At 35.4% G+C, this 20,668-nt stretch overlaps 1 protein-coding gene across 1 annotated transcript in view; it reads left to right on the forward strand.

The window, feature by feature from the left end:
• Positions 1 to 20,668, forward strand: part of LOC106464848 (protein argonaute-2-like) — a 105,545-nt gene that overhangs the window by 57,085 nt on the left and 27,792 nt on the right. The window contains exons 8-10 of the mRNA XM_022392645.1: positions 2,943 to 3,102; positions 3,453 to 3,543; positions 6,344 to 6,538. Coding sequence (XP_022248353.1) covers positions 2,943 to 3,102; positions 3,453 to 3,543; positions 6,344 to 6,538 — 446 coding nt within the window. The remainder of the gene's footprint in view (positions 1 to 2,942; positions 3,103 to 3,452; positions 3,544 to 6,343; positions 6,539 to 20,668) is intronic.

A 20,668-nucleotide genomic window follows, 5' to 3' on the forward strand; every position in this document is an offset into this window, starting at 1 on the left:
GTTACCAGCTATATCTGGATGAGGAAAAGAGTAAAAAGTTGCTAGTGAAATTAGTTTGAGAAAAAAAAACCTACAAGAGAAGCTGATGGGCTTGAGGCAAGCAAATGAAAGCTGGAGTCAAGTGTAGAGTGCTGCAAATGGTGGCAGGTGAACCTGCTAAACAATCTAAGAAGAAATTTAAAATGACTTTGTAAAATCAAAAGTTTTAGAAAAGAACGAGCAAATAGCAGGAACAGATGAAAGAATTGGGAAGCGTGTGTGCCTCATAAAACATTTTTATTATATTGTTATTATTATTCATTTTATATAATCTAACCTTAACTAATCTAAAGAGATCCCTATTTTTACATTTTAGTTACTTTTATAATAAATAAAGAACAGACATGAAAAACAAGAAATAAAGTACTTACCCAAATCTTCTTCTTTCTTGCTGTCAATTGTATACTAATGGTAGTAATGCACTAAATAATTTGTATTTAATTAAATAATGTACCAAAGAGCATAGAATAATAACATGCAAAAAGCAGACAATTTTTGATAACTATCACAGTTTTTCTGGCTTTCTAACTATGCAACAAGAGCCTTTACAAATTCATTCAAGGTAATCGTTATCTTTTCCATAGAAACAAAGCTTGTATTAACAGAGACAATGACAATTCTCTGTTCAGAAAACAACATAATAGAATATGTGATTAGATATATGAAAACCTTGGCTTTCTATTAGTTATAGATAATATAGAATTAAATGTAAGAGAACTATTAACAAATCCTGAAAGAGAGGATGTGGCAGGTGGGTACCTTAAGAGGGTTCTGATTTACTATTTAATGGCTCTGTAACCAAACAAACTTGAGTAATTTATGTTGAATTTTGAACTTATTTGAGGGGTGGTAGATAAAATAGAGAAGAGGAGATGCCTAGAAAAAATGTGTCGTGTGTCACAATAGGAGATTTTTGGGATTTTTTAAATATTGCCTTATAAAATTAAGAACTTTTAACTTATACAGTATTAAAATATGGATTATTAGCTAAGATTTTAAGCTATATTAATTGGTATAACTTAAACAAAAAGTAGATTAATGAAATTTTGAATGTAAGTCACTGAAACCTCGTGACATGTGCAGAAGAGGATGCCCATGGCAATTGGGTTAACTATGCAGAGAATGCTGATTGAATTTCATTCCAGAAAAAAAAACACTTTTTATTCCAGATGTTTGCTTTGTTCTGTGTATACAGGCTGATATGCATATTAACACCTTAATATGACCCACTGTTGCATAGCATAGTGTGATTGTAATAAACTGTATGTCTGCACTTTTATATATTGTTTTATTGTAGTATCTACTGCTGATAGTAAATTCAATTTTTACCTTCTAAATAAAGATTATAATAATCCATCAGAAGGTCTAATAATTTATAAAGTTCTCTAAAAACTTTTCACTGATTAATGTGACATCAGAAAGCAGTCTAATTCAAAATGTTTTTATTTTACAGATTTTGTAATATATGATACCAAATACAAAGTTGAATATATACATTATAGATATTACAATAACATAATACCACATCCAACAACTGGTATTTTTTCATTTAAAAAATTAAACTATATAGTATTTACAAATCAATGTATAGGTGGTTTGGGTTGGCTTTAAGAGGGGATATAGAGACCAACTTGGATTTTTATTCCTCATTATTGGAACATGTGTTTAATTGTGATTGTTAACAGTTATTCAGCATATACTATGATTTTTATCAGTTTCTTTCAAATTTGTTGATCAGGAAAAAATCAGGAAATTATTTAATCTTCTCCTCTGTGGGAACCCTGTGTAAACATGTAGTCAGTGTAAATAATTCTTTATTCATTCACATTTTGTATTTGTGAGTTTGTTTGTCTAAAAACTCTTCCTACAGTTTTGGACCTCAGCAGGTGGACTTGGGATGGCCAAGGGAGTGACCTTATATATATTGTGTAACCTCACTACAAAGGGGAGCTAAAGTATGCCCAGAGGGTCACCAAAGCAAGATGGGGGTCTGTGAGTAGACTTTCAGAGTCAACTGAACCCAAATCTGGCACCCGATTTTGTGTTCCTTAATCCTAGTTCTGCCATACTTAAAACTGTGTTCATACCCCAATTCACAAGTTAGTAGGACCAAACATGGTACATGCTCAGGTACCATGGGTGGATGCCCTAATATGGCTTGTTATTGGGTATAGACTCGCCTTGGAGTAACTATAAATGTAATTAGGGCTGATGGAGAAATTGAATCAAAACACTGGGAATTTTATGAATAATGAGAGGGCCTTTGAACCCACAGCAGACCATGCGTATTTTATGATAGTATAGCATGAAACTACTAACTGTATTGAGTAATTTCAGCCACAGTGAAAACAGCAATAGCAAATTGAAGCCAATGTTTCATGTATAATGTGTAGCAAAGTAAATATTCTTGAAGTTTCTTTCTCACCGTGTTTGCAAAAGACCATGAATTTTATAAGAGTTTAGAATTTTTAACATGTCAGTTTTTTACCATACTTGTATATGCATAATATATCCACAATTCAGCTCCAAAGAAGCTATAGATCTACTTCCACAAGTTTAAGAGCTAAGTGATTTCTAATAAATTTAAGCACTATACATGTACTTAATCTATGAAACATCTTTGCATATTTAATGTTATTGTTACTGTTTAAAAAAAATCTACACAGTTTTAACTTGAACTGTGAATTAGGGTGTTTCTCTAAGAAGTGATAATTTTTAAAACAAAATTTCAGATTTTGAGGAATTTTATTCAGAAGTTGATAAAAAATTAGATATAAATTAATTTTTCATATTGTGGAATAATCTTGATGTATTTTTTAAATGATAGAATGAGGGATATGTTGATTCAGTTATTTCATTAAATTGGAAACTCTGTGAAGCTTTTCTTTTGGTTTTGGTTTTAGCTGAAGTAAAACGAGTTGGTGACACGGTTTTAGGGATGGCTACACAATGTGTTCAGGCAAAGAATGTCAGTAAAACATCTCCACAGACTCTGTCCAATCTCTGTTTAAAGATCAATGTTAAACTGGGAGGCATCAACAGCATCTTAGTGCCAAGCATCCGGTAAGTTTAAGCTATTTTTAAAATACTGTTTTATAAATCTTGTTTAACTATTTAATTGCTGTGTTGAATATCTTTGGAATGTTGGAATAATTTTTGTATGGCAATATGATATGGTCAAGAAAATTAACAATCTACAACATAAAATATTAAACATATTTTAAGCAGATTTGTCATTTTAATGCTAAGAGTATACATTGGGCTAGAAAAATAAATGTTAATACTGTTTGGGTTCTAAAAAATTTGCATTCTAATGGAACGTTTACACACTTTTCCAATAATCTCTCAGTATTTTATATTCCTTTGTTTTTATGTATATGTAAATATAAATATATTTTCCTTTTCTTCCTTAGGCCAAAAGTTTTTAATGAACCTGTGATATTTTTGGGGGCAGATGTTACACACCCTCCAGCCGGTGATAACAAAAAACCTTCCATAGCAGCAGTAAGTCTATTAAGAATCATTGAATTGTTTTATTGTTTTTCAATATATAAAAAGAAAATAACCTAGAGCTCCATAAACCATTTTTTATTTTTTTATTGAAGCTGTGATGACTAAATCCAAATTGTTTTTGGAGTATTGAGTCATGTTTGTTTTTAGTTGTAGTAAAAATGGTATTTTTGCATTTTTATCATTTAAGAGTTCTTTCAGTGATTGTGTGTGTTTGAACAAATTAAATTTCTGATTTTCAAGTTGATAAGAAATCTTTTTAATAAAAGTTGTTATTACCTGTGCAGTGAAAAAACAATTGAAGGAGATACGAATGATGCAAAACTTTCTTCGAGCTATGTTTGTGACTGTTTGATCGCATCTTTCAGCCACTGTAATAGCAGGCTTATAAAGATATGGAATGAACTTACTCAGGTTTAATGTCTGGGATGTCAAATTTTTAGTATCAATGAAAACTTTGAAATCTAATTTTGTCACAGAAGATGGACTGAATATTGGTCTGATTTAAGTGGAAATAACATCAGAAATATTTATGTGTATTTTATAGATGTGTGCTGGCATTGTGGTTTCAGAATAAAAATCCATCAAATGCTTTCAAATCTACATACAAACAAGACTAACTTTTTTATAGAATAGACAAGTTGAACCCACAAAATTTTGCAAAATAAATAGGTTTTTATTCACTTTAGTTTGGGGGGGGGGGGGGAGTTAGGTATGGTAAACATTTTTGATGCTGATTATGTACCTCAGAGTAAAATGTCAAGAAAAAAAGAAAACAATTCTGATTGTCAATCACAAGCAGCTAAATCTATAGCAAAAAATGTGACAGTAAGACGCCATGAGAAACCAAAGTGTGTTTATCCAGGGCATTGCAATGAATGTTTGGGGGGGGGGGTGAACTATGCAATAAAGCAGTAAATCTATTATTTAATTTATTTTCTTTAATTTTTACTTATCTCATAGAAATATGACCATTTGACATGTATTGTTACCTAAAAAGAGAAATTTTAATCCGTTCTGTTTAAAAATAGCTAAACATTGGCTCTCTGTACTTGAAAACTTAAGTTCAACCAACACAACAAGAATGAGTGAAACAACGGTAAATTAAAAATTACATTAAAAAAAATTTTTTTTTTCATACTCTAGGTGTCATATTTCTCAATAGGTTCAGAAATTACTTTTCAAAAGTAATAAATGTTGCTCAGTCCTAATAGATATTTTTTAAGATCATGATTTGTTAACAGTATGTGTTAGAAAGGAAGAAATGTGCTACAGTGACACAAATTTTATTTTAAAATGTTTACAATTCAACACATACAAATACCCATTTTCAGCCTTAGCTTTTAAATTGATGATAGCCATTCATCAGAGTCACAAGCAGTGTAATTGCTTGGACATTACATTATGTACTTAAAGTCAAACAAAACTATGAAAAGAATCATGAAGAATGTGACCTATTCAATAACAATTAGTCAGATATAATAATAATAATAATAAGCTGCAGATGTTGCACTAATAATTTAATACATTGGGAAATAGCTGAATTGCAACATCTATTTTTATTTTGAGTTCATTTGGTAACAAAGCCCCAGTCTTTCTATCCACAAAGCTTCTAGTAAAATCCTATCATTACATTCTTCTTTAATGATGTATTTTCCAAAGGCAAGTATGTCACACAGGTTTTATCAATCACTATTAAAGTATTCAGGAACAGGAAGATAGTTATGTTTAAGCCTTATATCTGAATAGTGTTCAGTAGAAACTGTTTGCTCTGTCTTGCCAAATTATATATTGCACTTAAGCATTGCACGCAATAAAGAAAATCTTTTGTTACACAAATAATTTGATGTTTCAGTTGATGCACCTTCCTGTTGTGAAAGTTTTTAACTGTTGGAAGTATTTTGTAGGACTGTGTTCAAAGGTTTGTTTGCTAGCCATGAATTCAAAGATAGTTCTAAACATTTTAAGGTTCGTCAGACAACAGTGTCATATTATTTTTTCTCCAGTTAACAGAAAGAGTTTGACAATGTTTGTATAGTAATTACACATTGAATGTCAATAACATGGAAAATTTGATCTAGTGATTTGTATAATGCTCAGTACTTAACCCTCTTTCTATTGGTAGGTCAGAGTGTGCATGTCACAATCTTTTGCATAGTTATATTAAAAATTTAATGAAACTATTTTATTATTAATGTATGTGAATAAACTTGTCATCAAAACATATCTGATAAACAAAATTTTATTATTATATAAGTTTTAAGTTCTTAAAAGTTCTCCCCTAGTATGAGAATGATGGAATTTGTTCTCTAAGTATTCCCTCATCTCTAACTTTGCCACCCTTCTCTGAAGTACAGAATTTAATGTAAATCACTTATTATTATATTATAGATATAATACACGCAGATTTAAAGTGGATACTAATGAAAGTTGTATGCATACTGCAGTTACGTTTATTTTGGTGCTGGGATAAAATTCCTGAATGCGGTTTTAAAAAAAGGAGTTTTGTTACTCTATATTTTATTAATCTCACTTACTTATTGAATATCTGTGTTATGTTTATCACGTGGAAAAGAAGTTATTATAAAAATCAAAGAAAAAATTGCATGAGCCCTTTTTACTCTTATTTCTGGATCACTTATGTCTTGTAACTTAGAAATTTTAGTATTTTATGAAGTAATAAACACAGTTTTGGAAAAGGTGATAAACTGTAAAAACATTTCCTGTCAGTATTTTCAAAAGGAGATCAGTATTTCTTGAGATGTGTTAAAATGTATATTTTATCTTTAACTAGGTAGTAGGAAGTATGGATGCACACCCAAGTAGGTATGCAGCAACAGTAAGAGTACAGCAACATCGACAAGAGATAATCAAGGACCTAGCAAACATGGTGAAAGAACTCTTGATCCAGTTTTATAAATCTACTCATTTTAAGCCAAATAGAATAATCTTTTATAGAGATGGTGTATCAGAGGGTCAGTTTCATCAGGTAAACCAGATTTAAGCCTTGTGTTATTACATTACTGTTATTGCTTTTTGAATAAATACATTTTTATATGTATATGTAGTTTCTTATTTTTTTGTGTAAATAAAGTAGTTTAATCTTTAAAGTTCTTTTGAATGACTGTTGGTGAGATACTTGACTTACTTGGGTACAATATTTCATGATCAAATCTCTCTGTAAGAGACAAAACATTGTACCCAAATAAATTTACCATCCCATCAATAGAAACTATATAATAATTGAGTACCTCTTAAAACGAAAGTAATTGAATACTTTTCTCTGTCTGATAATCAACTAAGTTAATTGTTCTACCATTTTACAAGAACAAATTTTGTGACTTGATATTCGTGGTAACCTGTCAGAATGCATTAGTTGTACTATTTTTACACCATTTTAATACCACAAAATATTTACACATTTAGAATACCACTTTAGTGTTTTCTAATTGTTTGTGAATATTAATATGCAAAGATACACATTTCTGGTTCATCCTGTATTTTAAAATGGAGTTTATTATTCCTTCAAAGCAGGCTTTAATATTTTGTGCAGCAACACTTTGACAGTATGCTACATATATTTATGCCTATTATACATCTAATAACATGTGTGGAATGAAAACAATTTCCTCATTGGTAAAGGTATCTTTTCTGTTTATGAAAATCCAAACTTTATTCTTTGAAATGATAAATTATACAAATAATTCACCACTTAGCATTGAATGCATTATTAAAATTCCCCATAATTTATAAAGAAACTATTTCTCTATGTTCATTTATTGTACTTAGAATTATTTTTGCCAAAATCTCAACACTTTCTTCTCTTGTCAACCATTTATGCTTTACAGCATTGTGAAAGATACAAAAGGACATTTCAGGTCAAGGTGTGACATTTCTCCAATTGTTAGTCTCATATTTTTAGATGTTTCTTAGATGGACACCATCGATCAGTGCTTCCCTCTTCTGTTTCCTCTTAGTTATAAATTATGTGCTCTTGCCAGTAGCTGCTCTGGATTCATTTGAAAAAAATGGCTGACCATTTCAACCTCTGCTTTTCTCTATGCTTCAGTACTAGTCTCATTTCTGCTGTTGTCTATTTGTTTCATTTCTTTCTTTATCTGGGCTGGTCTTATTGACAGCTTTATGGAGGCATATCATTTCACATGATGTTATTCTTGGCTCATTTCTTTGACTGACGATCCATGTTTGGCATTTGTATGTTAGTATTGGTGTACATACGATGTTGAAAAATGTTTTCTCTGTGTCCTTATGAGACAGCAGGCATCTGATAGGTTAAATTGTTTGCCTTCTGGAATCTAGTTTCTATCTCTGACAAATTTGCCATCTTCTGTACAGGGTCGGTCCAATGGACCAAGCTTGTGCACACATTGCATTAATGGATTTCCTTTTCATCATTAATTATTGCTGTAGGATCAAAAGGCTCATTCCATTGTTTTACTGACTTTACAAGTTTATGGAACTCTCTCAGTACTTTTCCACATTTCTGAACCAAATCTTCTCCAAACTTTTTCCTTGACATTTATTTTGCTTCTTCTACTACTCTTTTGTTCTTTCTTCTGGCTATACTGTAGATTACATAGTCATCTTCTGTTTGTTTTTTTCCCATCTTTTGAAAGCTTTCTTATTCTCCTTTATAGTTTCATCTACCTCTTTGTTCCATCGTATTATGCCTCTTTTACTCATTTCTTCTATTTTCCTTGTACCAGCACTCTTTTAGTATTGATTTAAAGTTTTCTTGAATCTTGCCCATTCTTCATTAGTGCTGAATGTCTCTTCAGGAATTTTCTCAAATTTCCGCTTCTTCTGTTCTTTTGTTTTATTCCTTACTTCCTCTTCATTAAGCATTCTGGTGTTAACAGTTTGTACTGGTGATGTAACTCTCTGTTCCTGGATCTTTCTGTCTTCATGTCTAGTACTACTGGCCTATGTTATGTGTCTGTATGTATATTTGGAATAACTTTTGCAGCAACGATACTTTTTCTCATGGTCAATTTGATCAGGATGTAGTCTAGTTGTGATGCTGTTTTTAAATCATTGCACTTGTATCAAGTAACTATTTGACTATGTTGGTATTGGAAAAATGTGTTGATAATAAAAAAAATACTTGTTGTGTGTACAATTCCAAGAGCAACATTGTCAGGTTTATAGGGCTGTGGATTCTTCACACTAGGTGTCTGTGACTTGGTGGCAATAAATTCAAACAATGAACAGACAGCACACAATCCACTTGTTTTAAAATAATATATTCGAAACAAGCCAAACGTATGTACAAAAACTCATTACACTATTGGTTATCACAGTTGTATCCATAGCTTTAAATAATTGTCTCCTTTTCATCAAAGTCCACACAGGCAGGTTCAGTTACTTTAGAACACCCTTTGACAAGACAAATTATTATTATTTATTTTTGTCATTATAATACTACTGTGAAATTCACTTTAGATATCAACCATTATGGCTAAACTAACAATCATACAGTCTAACTTCACTTTCACTAACTTAATTTTTTCTAACTTGCTGTATCTGCATGTATTTATAACACGCGACAGAAAAATCTAGAAATATCTAGCCCTCTAGTAGCAACAATATTACACATAATGAGAAAAACTTGAAAGTTTCGAGTAAGATGATATCAACAATACTATGAAAGCCTAGTACAACAATTAGACTTCATACACAACTCTTACAGAGTTATGTAATGAAACTTATCATAACTGTCACTTTTAAAATAATTCACTTTTAACACTTGTTTTGAAAACTAAATGATCATTACATATTAAATCACTAAATATCTAATTAAGTACTCTTACATTAAAGTCTTGCATATCCAACACAGGTTTTTATATATGGATGGATTCAACAATATTCAACAATAAACAAAAGCACACAGTCCACTTGTTTTAAAATAATATGTCAAACATATATATACAAATGTTTGTTACACAGTTAGTTACCACAGTTGTATCCAAAGTTTAAATTATCCTATCTTTTCATCAAAGTCCACACAGGTTTGTTCAATTACTTTAGAACACAGTTGACAAGACAAATTATTCTTATCTACTCTGTTGTTACAATAATACTGCAATAATTTCATTAAAAGAAAATGCCACTATATGCACTTTACTTACAAACCTACAAACACAGACTAGATCTATTTAACTGTATCTTTTACTTACTTTGTCTTGCTTTCGCTTAACTTTAATTTACTTTAATCTTCACACTATATAAACTTAATAATACTCTTATCAAACTTAAAATAAATGGTCGTGTATATCTAACAATAAGCCCCCTCTTCAAAAAAATATTTGGAATATTTTTTATTTTATATACAAAGACTTTTCTCAGTTCATGCACAATGTCTACTCACACAGTCTGCATCAACATTTGCAGTCCCCTGGAGGTACCACGTCCACGTATTGATCCCTGTACTGTCAATTTTGCACTCTAGATGTATGCAAGAGGTTGATTGTCTCTCTAGATAATGAACTTCTTCCCATAGAGGTAGTTCTGAAACTTCTTGATGACAAATATGGAGGCCAGACACTCTTATTCCATCACAGAGTAGTTTTTCTCTCTACTCAAGAATTTTTACTCACCTTCATTACTGGAAACAGTATCTTTTTTTGTAGGAGTACTGCTTCAATTCCAATGACTGAAACATCAGCCTGAAAGATGAATGGTTTGTGGAAGTCTGGCATTCTAAGGATTGGCAAACTTCCTAACATGTTCTTAACTTTTGGAATATCATCTGCTATGTTGTTCCCACTTCACCTTGTTGTGTAGGTGTTTCTTGGTCAGGTCAGTCAGTGCTGTAGCAACTTCACTGTAGTTTGGGGTGAACTTCCTGTAATACCCCACTAACCCCAGAAGGGATCTGGCTTGTTTTTTAGTCATCGGAGCTGGTGCATCTTCTATGCAGGTTAGCTTCTCTTCTGCCATGGTAATTTGTCGGTCACCCACCTTCTGTCCAGCACAGAATAGCAAATGTAGCACTAGATGGTCTGATGGTCAAACCTTCTGGCCTCACTCACCTGAACAACTCTGAGTTTCGTCAGGTAGTCTTCCCATCTGACTGTATGGGACAGAATGTCGTCCACATAACGCTTGATGTTAGTGGTTTTGTGCAACAACATCTTCATCATTTGATTGAATGTCTCTGCTGAGTTAACTAACCCAAAGGGCATCTACTTGAACTGGTAGCATCCATCTGGTGTCATGGAGGCTGTCTTTTCTTTGGGTTCTGCCTGCATCGGAATCTGCCAATAACCTTTACTGAGTCGCTCTTGGTAAAGATCTTGGCCCTGTCTAGTTTCACCGTAATAGCCTCTGGGTTGCCCATAAATTTGGTGTCACACTTCATCATGAGGTTTGGCTTCGGTAAATCTATGTAGAAGCAGTTTGCGCTGTCTCTCTTCTTCACGAGTACCACTGGTGAACAGTTGGCTGAATGATTCCAGCTTCTAACATTGCCTCAACTTCTTTCTTGATTAGGAGTCTCATTGCATAGAGCATCTGATTGGGCTTCACTTTGACTGGATCCCAGGTCATGGTCTAGATCTTGTGTGGCACAAGGACTGTTTAGCCTGGTCTATCTGTAAAGATATCTGCAACTGACATAGTAAATCTTGTAGCTCTTTCTTCTGCTTGCCATTCAGTTCTTCACTAATGTTGACATCTTTGTATGTCATATCTTCACACAGTGGTCTTAGGTCTAGTAGGTCTTCATCTTCTATAGCAAAGTCACTATCTTCTGGTTTTGCATTTGTGACATCTACCCCTGCCATGTCTATCTTTGCCTCAGTAGCTGCATTCGTTAGGTTTTCTTCCCTCCCAAAGTATCTCTTCAACAGATTGGCATGGTAGATCTTGGTCTTCCAGTCCACTTTCACCTTATTGTCCATTCTGTTGACCACTTCCTGTACTTAAAAGGTCCTTTCCACTGCAGGGTGAATTTGTTATTGTCTGTGGGTAGCAGAACTAAGACCTTCTGTCTGACCTTAAAACATTGATACTCAGTGTTCTTGTCATAGAAGTGCTTCTGAGTCCCTTGAGCTCCATACAAGCTTTCTCATGCTAGTTGACAGACCTCTTCATCTTCAGAGTTCTTTCAATATCTGCATTGGACCTCATACTGTTCTTCCATACAGCAACTTGAATGATGAAAACTATGTTCATGCTTGTGGGACTTCTCTGTAAGTAAATAATACTGCTTGCAAGTACCTGTCCAAGTCACATGGTCTCTCTTGGCACATATACTTCAGCACTTCTTTAAGACTCTGTTAACTCTTTCACAAAGTCCATTACATCTGGGGTTGTACAGGGTGGTAAAGAGTTCCCTAGTGATGATGACTCTGCACACCTCTTGCATCAGTTCTGAGGTAAACTGGGTCTTTCTGTCACTCAAGACTTCTTTTGGGAAGCTGACACTGCAAAATGTTTCCAGAAGGGCTTCTGCTGTTGTCTCTATCTTCAGGAATGCTATGGGTTCTGGGTAATGTATTGCATAGTTTGCTATTGTCAGCACATAACAGTTGCCCTTGTCAGCTCCAGGTGCTAGTGGTTCAATCAAGTCCACAGCTACTCTGCTGAATAGCTCTTCGATGAGAGTCATCTCAATCAGTGACATCTTGGCTACCTTCCCTCTACATATTGTCCTTTGGCAGATGTCACATGACCCTGGCCAATGGAAGTTGCTGGTGATTCTGCCTGCTATCTTTTCTGCTCCTAGATTCCCTCCCACAATCGATTTATGAGCTATGTTCATCATTTGAATACAGTATTCTGTTGGTACTACGATTTGTTTAACTTCCCCATTAGAATTGCCTCGATAGATCCATTTTGATACTCTAATCTGTAGGTCCTTTTCCCTTTTGTCTTGTGCTCCACTATGTCTTGGGCAATGTCCCAAAGTTTCTACAGTGAAGGATCTTTATTCTGTGCTTCCTTCAGTTCCCATAGACCTACATTCAGGATTTCACTTTTTTTCTCATCAGTTTCCTTTCTGTTTGATTCCTCCAAATTTTTACTGCCTGGTATATTGTCGATCACCAAGTCATAGATGGGTGCCTTCATACACATAGTTTCAAGGTCTCCCATGCAGTATAGAGTGTCCACCTATATTCTTGCTATGGAAAACTTTCTCACTGTTCTATCAGTCAGCACACACAGATGTACCTTACCCATCATCTGGTCATCATATACTAGAGCGATTCTCATTGCTGCACCCAGTGTCTCATAGAAATTTTACTTTCTTGTCCCTGACATAGCTTTCACCTAATGGCATGTTGTGATTTGTTGGCACCCCTCAATATTTGTCACATGCTCCAATCACCACTAGCACTCTTGATCCACTTGCTAACTTTAACTGACTATCAGTCATGCACTGTTTAATCATGGAGATAACACTTCCTTCTTGTGGTTAATCTGACGTGTTGTCTCTATTCTGTTTCTTTTGGCAGCAGCATCCATGGTGATATTCACTCATATCTTGTTTCTTGCCAGCACCATTTTTGTTGGTAGCTCCAGCTGCTTAATGTTGAAATTTCTGCTATTGCATGTTGATGACAGACTTGCATTCATTCACAATGTGTCCTATTTTATAAGAAGCATAACATCTCTTCTCCCTTTTATCTTTTAAGTTTTTTGTCATGTTTCTAGTCAGCTACCCCTGGTTTTTGACGTTAATTGGTTATTCTTAGACTTGCAGTTATACTCCCTCCATGGGCTTCCATATACTGCTCTGCCAGCTTGATCATCTTGTCCATGTCTTTTTGTGTTCTCTTCTTTAGGAACAGTGACATAAAATTATTCTCCTCTGCTTTGTTGTTACAATACAACTGGTGATAATTTTATTTAAAAAATACCACTATATGCTCTTTACAGCTAAACTTACAAACACTGTCTAGACCTATTTGACAATATCTCTCAGTAACTTTGTCTTGCTTTCACTCAACTTTAACTTACTTTAACATTCACACTATCTAAACTAAATAATACTCTCATTTTTATTTAACTTAAAATGAGCAGTCATGTATATGTAACAAACATTCCTTTAAGGTTCTGTTTTACTTCTCTGTCTACTTGGGGTCCCACAGGGATCTCGTTGTTTCATCTTTTTGATTGAAACATCCCATTACAATGACTTAATATTCCTCCTTCATTTCATTTAAGCAGACTGTGAAAAAATTATTGTTTTTTTTTCGAAACTGTGTAAGAGCCATTACATGTGCATACACCTGTATGTAGGAGTAGGTCTTTTCTTCATTTTTAATCTTTACTTTGATAAGTCTTTGTTATTTGTATGTTACCTCTAGAATATACCTTGCTCCATCTGGATATAATATGAAATCTACTCCATGGTTAGCCCTGTTCTCTTTATCAACTCCAGCCCACATAAGAGTATAATCTCCATGTATCCCTTTACTGTCTGACATAATATTTATTTTTTCTGATATTTGTAGCAGCATGATTTTACATTCCTATGTATGCGACTCCCCCTATTCATTTCTACCTAACCATCACTTCTTGTTAAGCAGTTGTCTAATACAGATGTTCTGAAATTGTGCTAATTTCACACAATAATTTTTCTTTTTTTAAAGTAGTGCTTTACCATTTCTATTAATTTTTCTAGTTTGTTCACTGTAATATTTGGCCAAGTCAAGTTTCTTTGGTTTGTCTTTTTTTTTTTACTCGTTCACAGTCAGTCATGAATTTGGAATTTCATGTCACGACTTCAGCTTCTATTCCTACTACTTTGAGTGTCATTACATAGGTTTCATGTCAGGGGGTCTGGGCTGGGGATTTTTTGGCCATCATTTATCGGGAGATTGAATCAGCCCTTTCTCCAAACAGTGTTTGGGATCCTCCTGTATCTGGTAAACTTGTTCATGACAAGAAGAATTTTGACAGCCTTTCTCCACCTCCTACCTATGCCATACACTCCAGTGCCTCTCCTGAAGAATCAGCCATGCCTCTCTCAACCTTTTTGGACATGATTTCTCCGGTTTGTTATGTTTTATCTGTTTCTCCAGTTTCATATGATCCTGTCCCTTCCTTGTTACATGACGCTCTATCACATGATTACCTTGTCCTCCCTCCTACTCCTGATATCAGGGTACATGTTGAGCATTTCATTTCTCAATTGATGGCTGACCATTTTGCATTGGCTTATCATAAGGCCAATGATCCCTTTCTTGATTCCCAACAATTGGAGTTACTTTTGCATGTGTGGGAGGCAAACCCAGATAATTCTATTTATTTACCCCATGCTCAGTTTTCCCAATTTTGTCTTACCCTTGCATCTCTCCTGCATTACATTTCCTCCATACACCTCCATTCTGAGGCTCTCCACCTATCTCCAGAAGGTTTTTCAGAGGATAACTGTTCCCTTATTACCTCCACATTGGCACAATTATCATCCTATGCCTTATCTCTTCACATGTGGTTTCTTTGCTGTTAGGATCTCTTTGGTAGGGACACTGTCTTGCCTTAAGTTTGTCTACCTTCCACATATCTTAATGACCTGACAATGGCTTCCTTTCTCCATAGGTCTGGTTTTGGAGATATTTCTGAATTATTGGAGTCAAGTGTGGAGTCAATAAGGAAACACTCAATCCTTTTTCTTTGGTTCCTCCTTTGTTTCAGTCTGCACTCATACCATCTTCTATACCTGCTTCCCTTCCTGCACCCTTCCATCCTTTGCCTGTTTCTTCCTCCATGGGTACATCAGTTCATCGTTTGGCTAGTTGTCTTGCATATTACCACTAACAGTTCCGGCAAATATCAAATGGTTCCTTGCCCAGTAAGGGCACTTTTATCTGATTTTGTTCACTAGTGGCAGGAGTTCATTCCCAATCCATGGGTAGTCACTGTTTTGTCAGATGAACTTTTTCTTCATTTCCTCTCCCATTTTTCTTTGTCTCCTGTCTCAGTATCTTTCCCATTACCTTGAGATACTGCTACCAATCAGCATCTATCTGAGGCTGTTTTGAGTCTTCTTTCACAGCACACTATCAAGCATCTCAGCTAGCCTTCTCCAAGCTTTTCATCATCCCCCCAAAAAACAGGGACTGGTATCCTGTGATCAATCTCTCCTGCCTCAACCAATTTCTGGATCTTCTCTGCTTTGCCATGGAATCCTTTTCCACCATTTCTCATATGTTTACCTCCATATTCCCATTTCTCATCATTCCCAATGCTATCTTCAGTTTGACTACAGTAGGGTTGTATTTCAGTTTGCACTTTACCTTTCGGGCTTGCTTCAGCACCATATGTGTTTTGTCAAGTGCTCAAAGCCTTTGCTCGACTTATGGATGCTTGGGGTTGCACTTCCACCACTACATGGACAACTGGTTTATTCTGAGCACACTCTTCTGCTATTGATAGTAGCAGCTTGGTTGGATTCTCAAGATAGAGAAGTCTTTCCTGATTCCTACCAATTGTCTTGTCCACTTGGATGTATTTTTCAACTCTTACCTCAGTAGGCCCACTCTTCTACACTTCATCTGTGTTCAATGGAGCTTTCAGTTCTCCACACCCTTTCTTCTCCCTCTCTTTCTGCATGCAAGGCTCTATTACTTTTGGGGACTTCGGCTTCTCTGGAAGCCCTTGTCCCCTTTGGTTGTGTGCACATATGTACTGTCTTCAGTAGACGTTGTGACCTATAGAATCTTGCTTAAGATCCCTTGGTCTTCCCAGTTATTCCTTCTCTTTCCCATCTTGATGATCTCCACTGGTGGTTGAACAAGGACAACACTGTGGCAGGGGTACTTCTTCCCCTTCCTCCTCCAGATTTGCATCTATTCACCAATGCTTCTCTCCAGGGGTTGGGGGCATGGTTTGTTCAACAGGAAGCTTCTGGATAATCTTGGAACTCCTGACAGTGGGACATGCTTTGGATCATTTTCTTCTTATAGTATGGAACAGACTCATCATGATCCATTCAAACAATTCCACTGTTGTCTCTTATATCAGTCACCAAGGAGGTACCCATTCTCTATCCCTGTCTGGTCAAACATTGGAATTACTTTATTTGACACACACTGCAGATATGTATCATAGTGTGTCATGTTCCTGATGCTTTCAACCTCGTGACTTTTTATATTTCTCGACCCAACAATATTTCTCCCACAGAGTGGTCCCTCAACCCTCACGTTTTCCAGTGGCTTTGCAGTCAGTGAGATACTCCTCATCTGAACACGTTTGCTACTTCCCTAAACACCAAGTTACATCTTTTTTGGTCTCTAGTTCCTCATCCACAGGTCCTAGCAGTGGATGCTCTCAGTCAAGAATGGACCAACCAGCATTTTTACACCTACTTTCTTATCCAGCTCCTTCTGAGGGGGGTTTAAGTCATCCATTCCATTCCATACCAGGTCATTCTGATTGCTTCTTACTGGCTGGCACAACCTTGGTCTGCTCTTCTCCAGCAACTCCAAACTACTCCACCCTCTTCCACTCACTACATCTCTCCTCCATCTCCCTTGGTCACTGGTTCTTCATCCTGCTCTTCACACCTTCCATCTTTATAGCTGGCATTTATCTGATCCCTTGTGTGGAAATCTGGATTGTCAGTACATGTTGCTTCCTTTTTTAGCCCAGTCCATTCACCCTTCCTCCTTTGTATTTTATTAATGTCAGTGGAACATCTTCAGCCTTTGGTCTTTAAGCTGTGTACAGCCAACCATAAATCACACTGGGATATATTATCTGCCTCCTAGTGGCTCAGTCATTCCACCTTCATGCAGTGGGTCCCAGTGGTTTATATTGTGCACTCCTGGCTCTGATTGTTCTTCAGATTGTGGTTACTCGGGATGTTCTGCTGATGATACATGCTCTCCAGTCTCTGTGCTGTCCTATCCAGAGAATGATGTTACATGGGTCACCCTAGCTACTTCTGACACTGCACCTTATTGGTGTTGGGCTCTAGAGGATGATGTTGTGTAGGGTAGCTTGGCAATGGTAGAATGGGCCATCCCACCAAAGTTATCTTCTGGTGGAGGCTTATCTCTCCAGTCTTGATGTATACCCATGGCCAATAATGTACACTGTAGAGATGGGGTGTTCCACATGATCACTAGTAGGCTTGTGATGGTTTGCTACCTTCATATACCTATTCCAGACTGTATTATTCCATGGATTTTCATGGGTAAAGCAGAAGAGTATTGCTGCCCATCCCTTCCATTGAATAAATCAGATGTGGTCTGCTTTTTGAAATAGGGTTTTCATGGTCACCATTGCACTGTCTCTAGTGCATATATTCCTCCAGACTCTCCACTGCATTTCTCTCCCCAATTTCTTTTAGTGGAGTATAAGAGTCCTTGCCACTTTCCAGTTCCTAGCCACTGGGACCATGGAAACAACCTCCTGAATGTGTTCACTTCCCATTCAGTAAAAAGTAAGGAAGTAATGTTCTGCCAGTGTAATTGGCATAGATCCTCCACTCCTTTGCTCCACCTCCATGCAGTGTGTTCTGGGAGTTGATGTTGTGCAGTTCTGGTTTGATTCACCCCAACTTCTGTGCAGTCCTATTCAGAGGATGATGTTGCATGGGGCTAATGTTGTCCCTCTGGCACTCCACCTCAGGGAGGTTCACTACCTGAGGCAGAGGTTGCACAGAGTGGAACCGATCGATCGGGTATTCAATTTGAAGTGAAGTGTCACATTGGCACATCCCTTCCTACTTTCATTTGGATGTCGGGTTCCCCAATAAATGGTGTTGATTGAGGATTTATGCACATGTGCCCTGTTTAGTAGACCAGTATGGAAATTTTCTCCTCCTGTTCTACTCAACTTGAATTGAAGATGGTGTGGGACCCTCCTCTTATCATGGGACAGATTATGTATACCCAATGCTACCTGGTTTTGGACTGGAGTTGATGTACTGAGTACGGTCTGCCTCACCCTAGTCACTCTACACCAAGGGACACATCCATTTTAGCTTTTCCCATTTTCTGATCTCTGGCTGGGGACCATACTTTCATTCTTATCCTAGACATGGTTCCAGTGATTTCAATGGGATGTAGGGTAAGAACCACCCAGTTTTTCTCTCATTCATTGGATGTGCTCCTCCCAATTTCCATCAGTTTATGTGACAACTACTGCCTAACTGGGCAATGAGTATGCCTAGTACAGAAGTAGTGCAGTCGTTCATATATGTTCCTCTCTTAACGGGGTTCACACTCCATGCGTGTTCTTCAGGTGCTTTTCTGTGTTCCTTGCACCGGTTCCTCCATATTTTCAATGTGGGATTCTAGCTATTATGTGAGCAGAGGTATAGTACCGTATTGGAAGTTATTATTTTCCTACACTGAAAATATATTTCTGATAGGTACTTAACTTCTCCCACCTTTTCTCCCCACCTAAAACTGGTGCTTAATTTTTGCCTAATCTTGAATTGATGGTTAGATGGAATCAATTAGAGGGAGTCGTGCATCAGGAGGGTGTGTCACACTCCTATTGGTGGAGGGTTTTCATATGATGATTTACATACAAAGACACAGTGAACCAAATTAATTGTTGTGTAGGTGGGAGTTTCAAGGCTTGTGGCATGCGAAAAAAATTTGCATGTAGAAGTTAAGTACCTATTAGTGCTGGGCATTAATAAATAATTATTTGTAATGTTCAGAAATAAATTGATATATTTTAAATTTTTTCTTTAATTTTTAAAGATTTAGTTGCTTAAGTACTCTCTGTTTCACTGTTTGGAACCTAATACAACTAATTTCAAACTCCATGGGGTATTTCAAACATTTCTTTAAAGATTTGAGTACATAACTACACATCTGATAGATAAAATTAGGCATATTTTGGAAATATCCCTGTTAAAAAACACTGATGCGTGACATGTTATTTTTAATAATTAAGGAATTTTCAAATTTTATTAATTAAGTGGTATTACCAGATGCTACTGTTTAAATGTTGTCTGTACAGGCTATACGTAACATGTAAGTTAGCTTCAGTGTTTACAGTCTTTCAGTTGATCATAGTGCCCGATATTTATATGCCTGTTTAAGTAGGTATAACAAACTAGAAATATTGCATGTTTACTTGTAGCACATCCCAAAATAATTTTAAAATGTTTATTCATGTAACTACAATGGTAATTGTAGTCTCTCATACGTGGTATTTTATTAGAAGACCTGTTTCATGCAATAAATTATTTGAAGCATCAACAACAGTTAGTTGTTGTTATTGCTTATTTCTAAATATAATAACTTATCATTTTTTTTTCTCTTTTCTTCATTGTTTTTGTTTATTTTTCAAGTGCACTGAGCAAAGCCCCAATGAGGTGTATATATGCAGATGATGATTTTTCATTGTCTGTTTTGTGTCAGGTTTATTAGACAAAGCCCAATTAAGCTTATACACACAGGTGAATATTTTTCACACATTTCTTTGAATTTAGTTCCTTTGTAAGTTTGAGGATAGTGAGAGTTTCTTTTAAGCATAATTCTTTGTCATTGATGACTCTTTTAAGAATTTGGAAATGTTCCATTTGAGTAGGAGAATCACCTTCTAGATGCATGTGGCAGTAGACATATGATGTGTTTCTCAGGTTTTCTGATGAATTTTCCAAATATTTCCTTTTTAACTCTTTCACTTCGGGCTCGGTCCCAGGAACTGACCTATTAACTATTTTGTGCTTGTTATAGTTTTCTTGCTGTAACTTTTAATACACTTAGTGTATTTTCATGAAATTTTGCAGATTATCAGTTAAGATAACAAGGCTTTCATATGCAAAATTTAATTTTTTTTTTATTAAATTTTAAGATTTTTTAAGTAATGTTTTTCTCATGAATTTTTCTGTTCGAATGTTGACTATCCAACATGCAAAGTAATTTTGATTTTAAGATTAAAAATACTTTTATGCATCAGAAAATTTTCAAATTTCACTTGTGAAATTTTTATTACCTTCAGATAATTATCAAATGTTTTTTTTTAGAAAAATTTTTTATCTTTTATTTTCACTATTGTATCTCTACACCTAACCATCATAAAAATTAGGAAATAAATATAAATTATGCTTTTTTCATTCCAGAATGACTACAAATTATAACATGAAACACAAATGTTTATTTTAAATACCTTAAAATTCATA

Source organism: Limulus polyphemus, unplaced genomic scaffold, assembly GCF_000517525.1.
Source record: "Limulus polyphemus unplaced genomic scaffold, Limulus_polyphemus-2.1.2 Scaffold1759, whole genome shotgun sequence".
Taxonomy (NCBI): domain Eukaryota; kingdom Metazoa; phylum Arthropoda; class Merostomata; order Xiphosura; family Limulidae; genus Limulus; species Limulus polyphemus.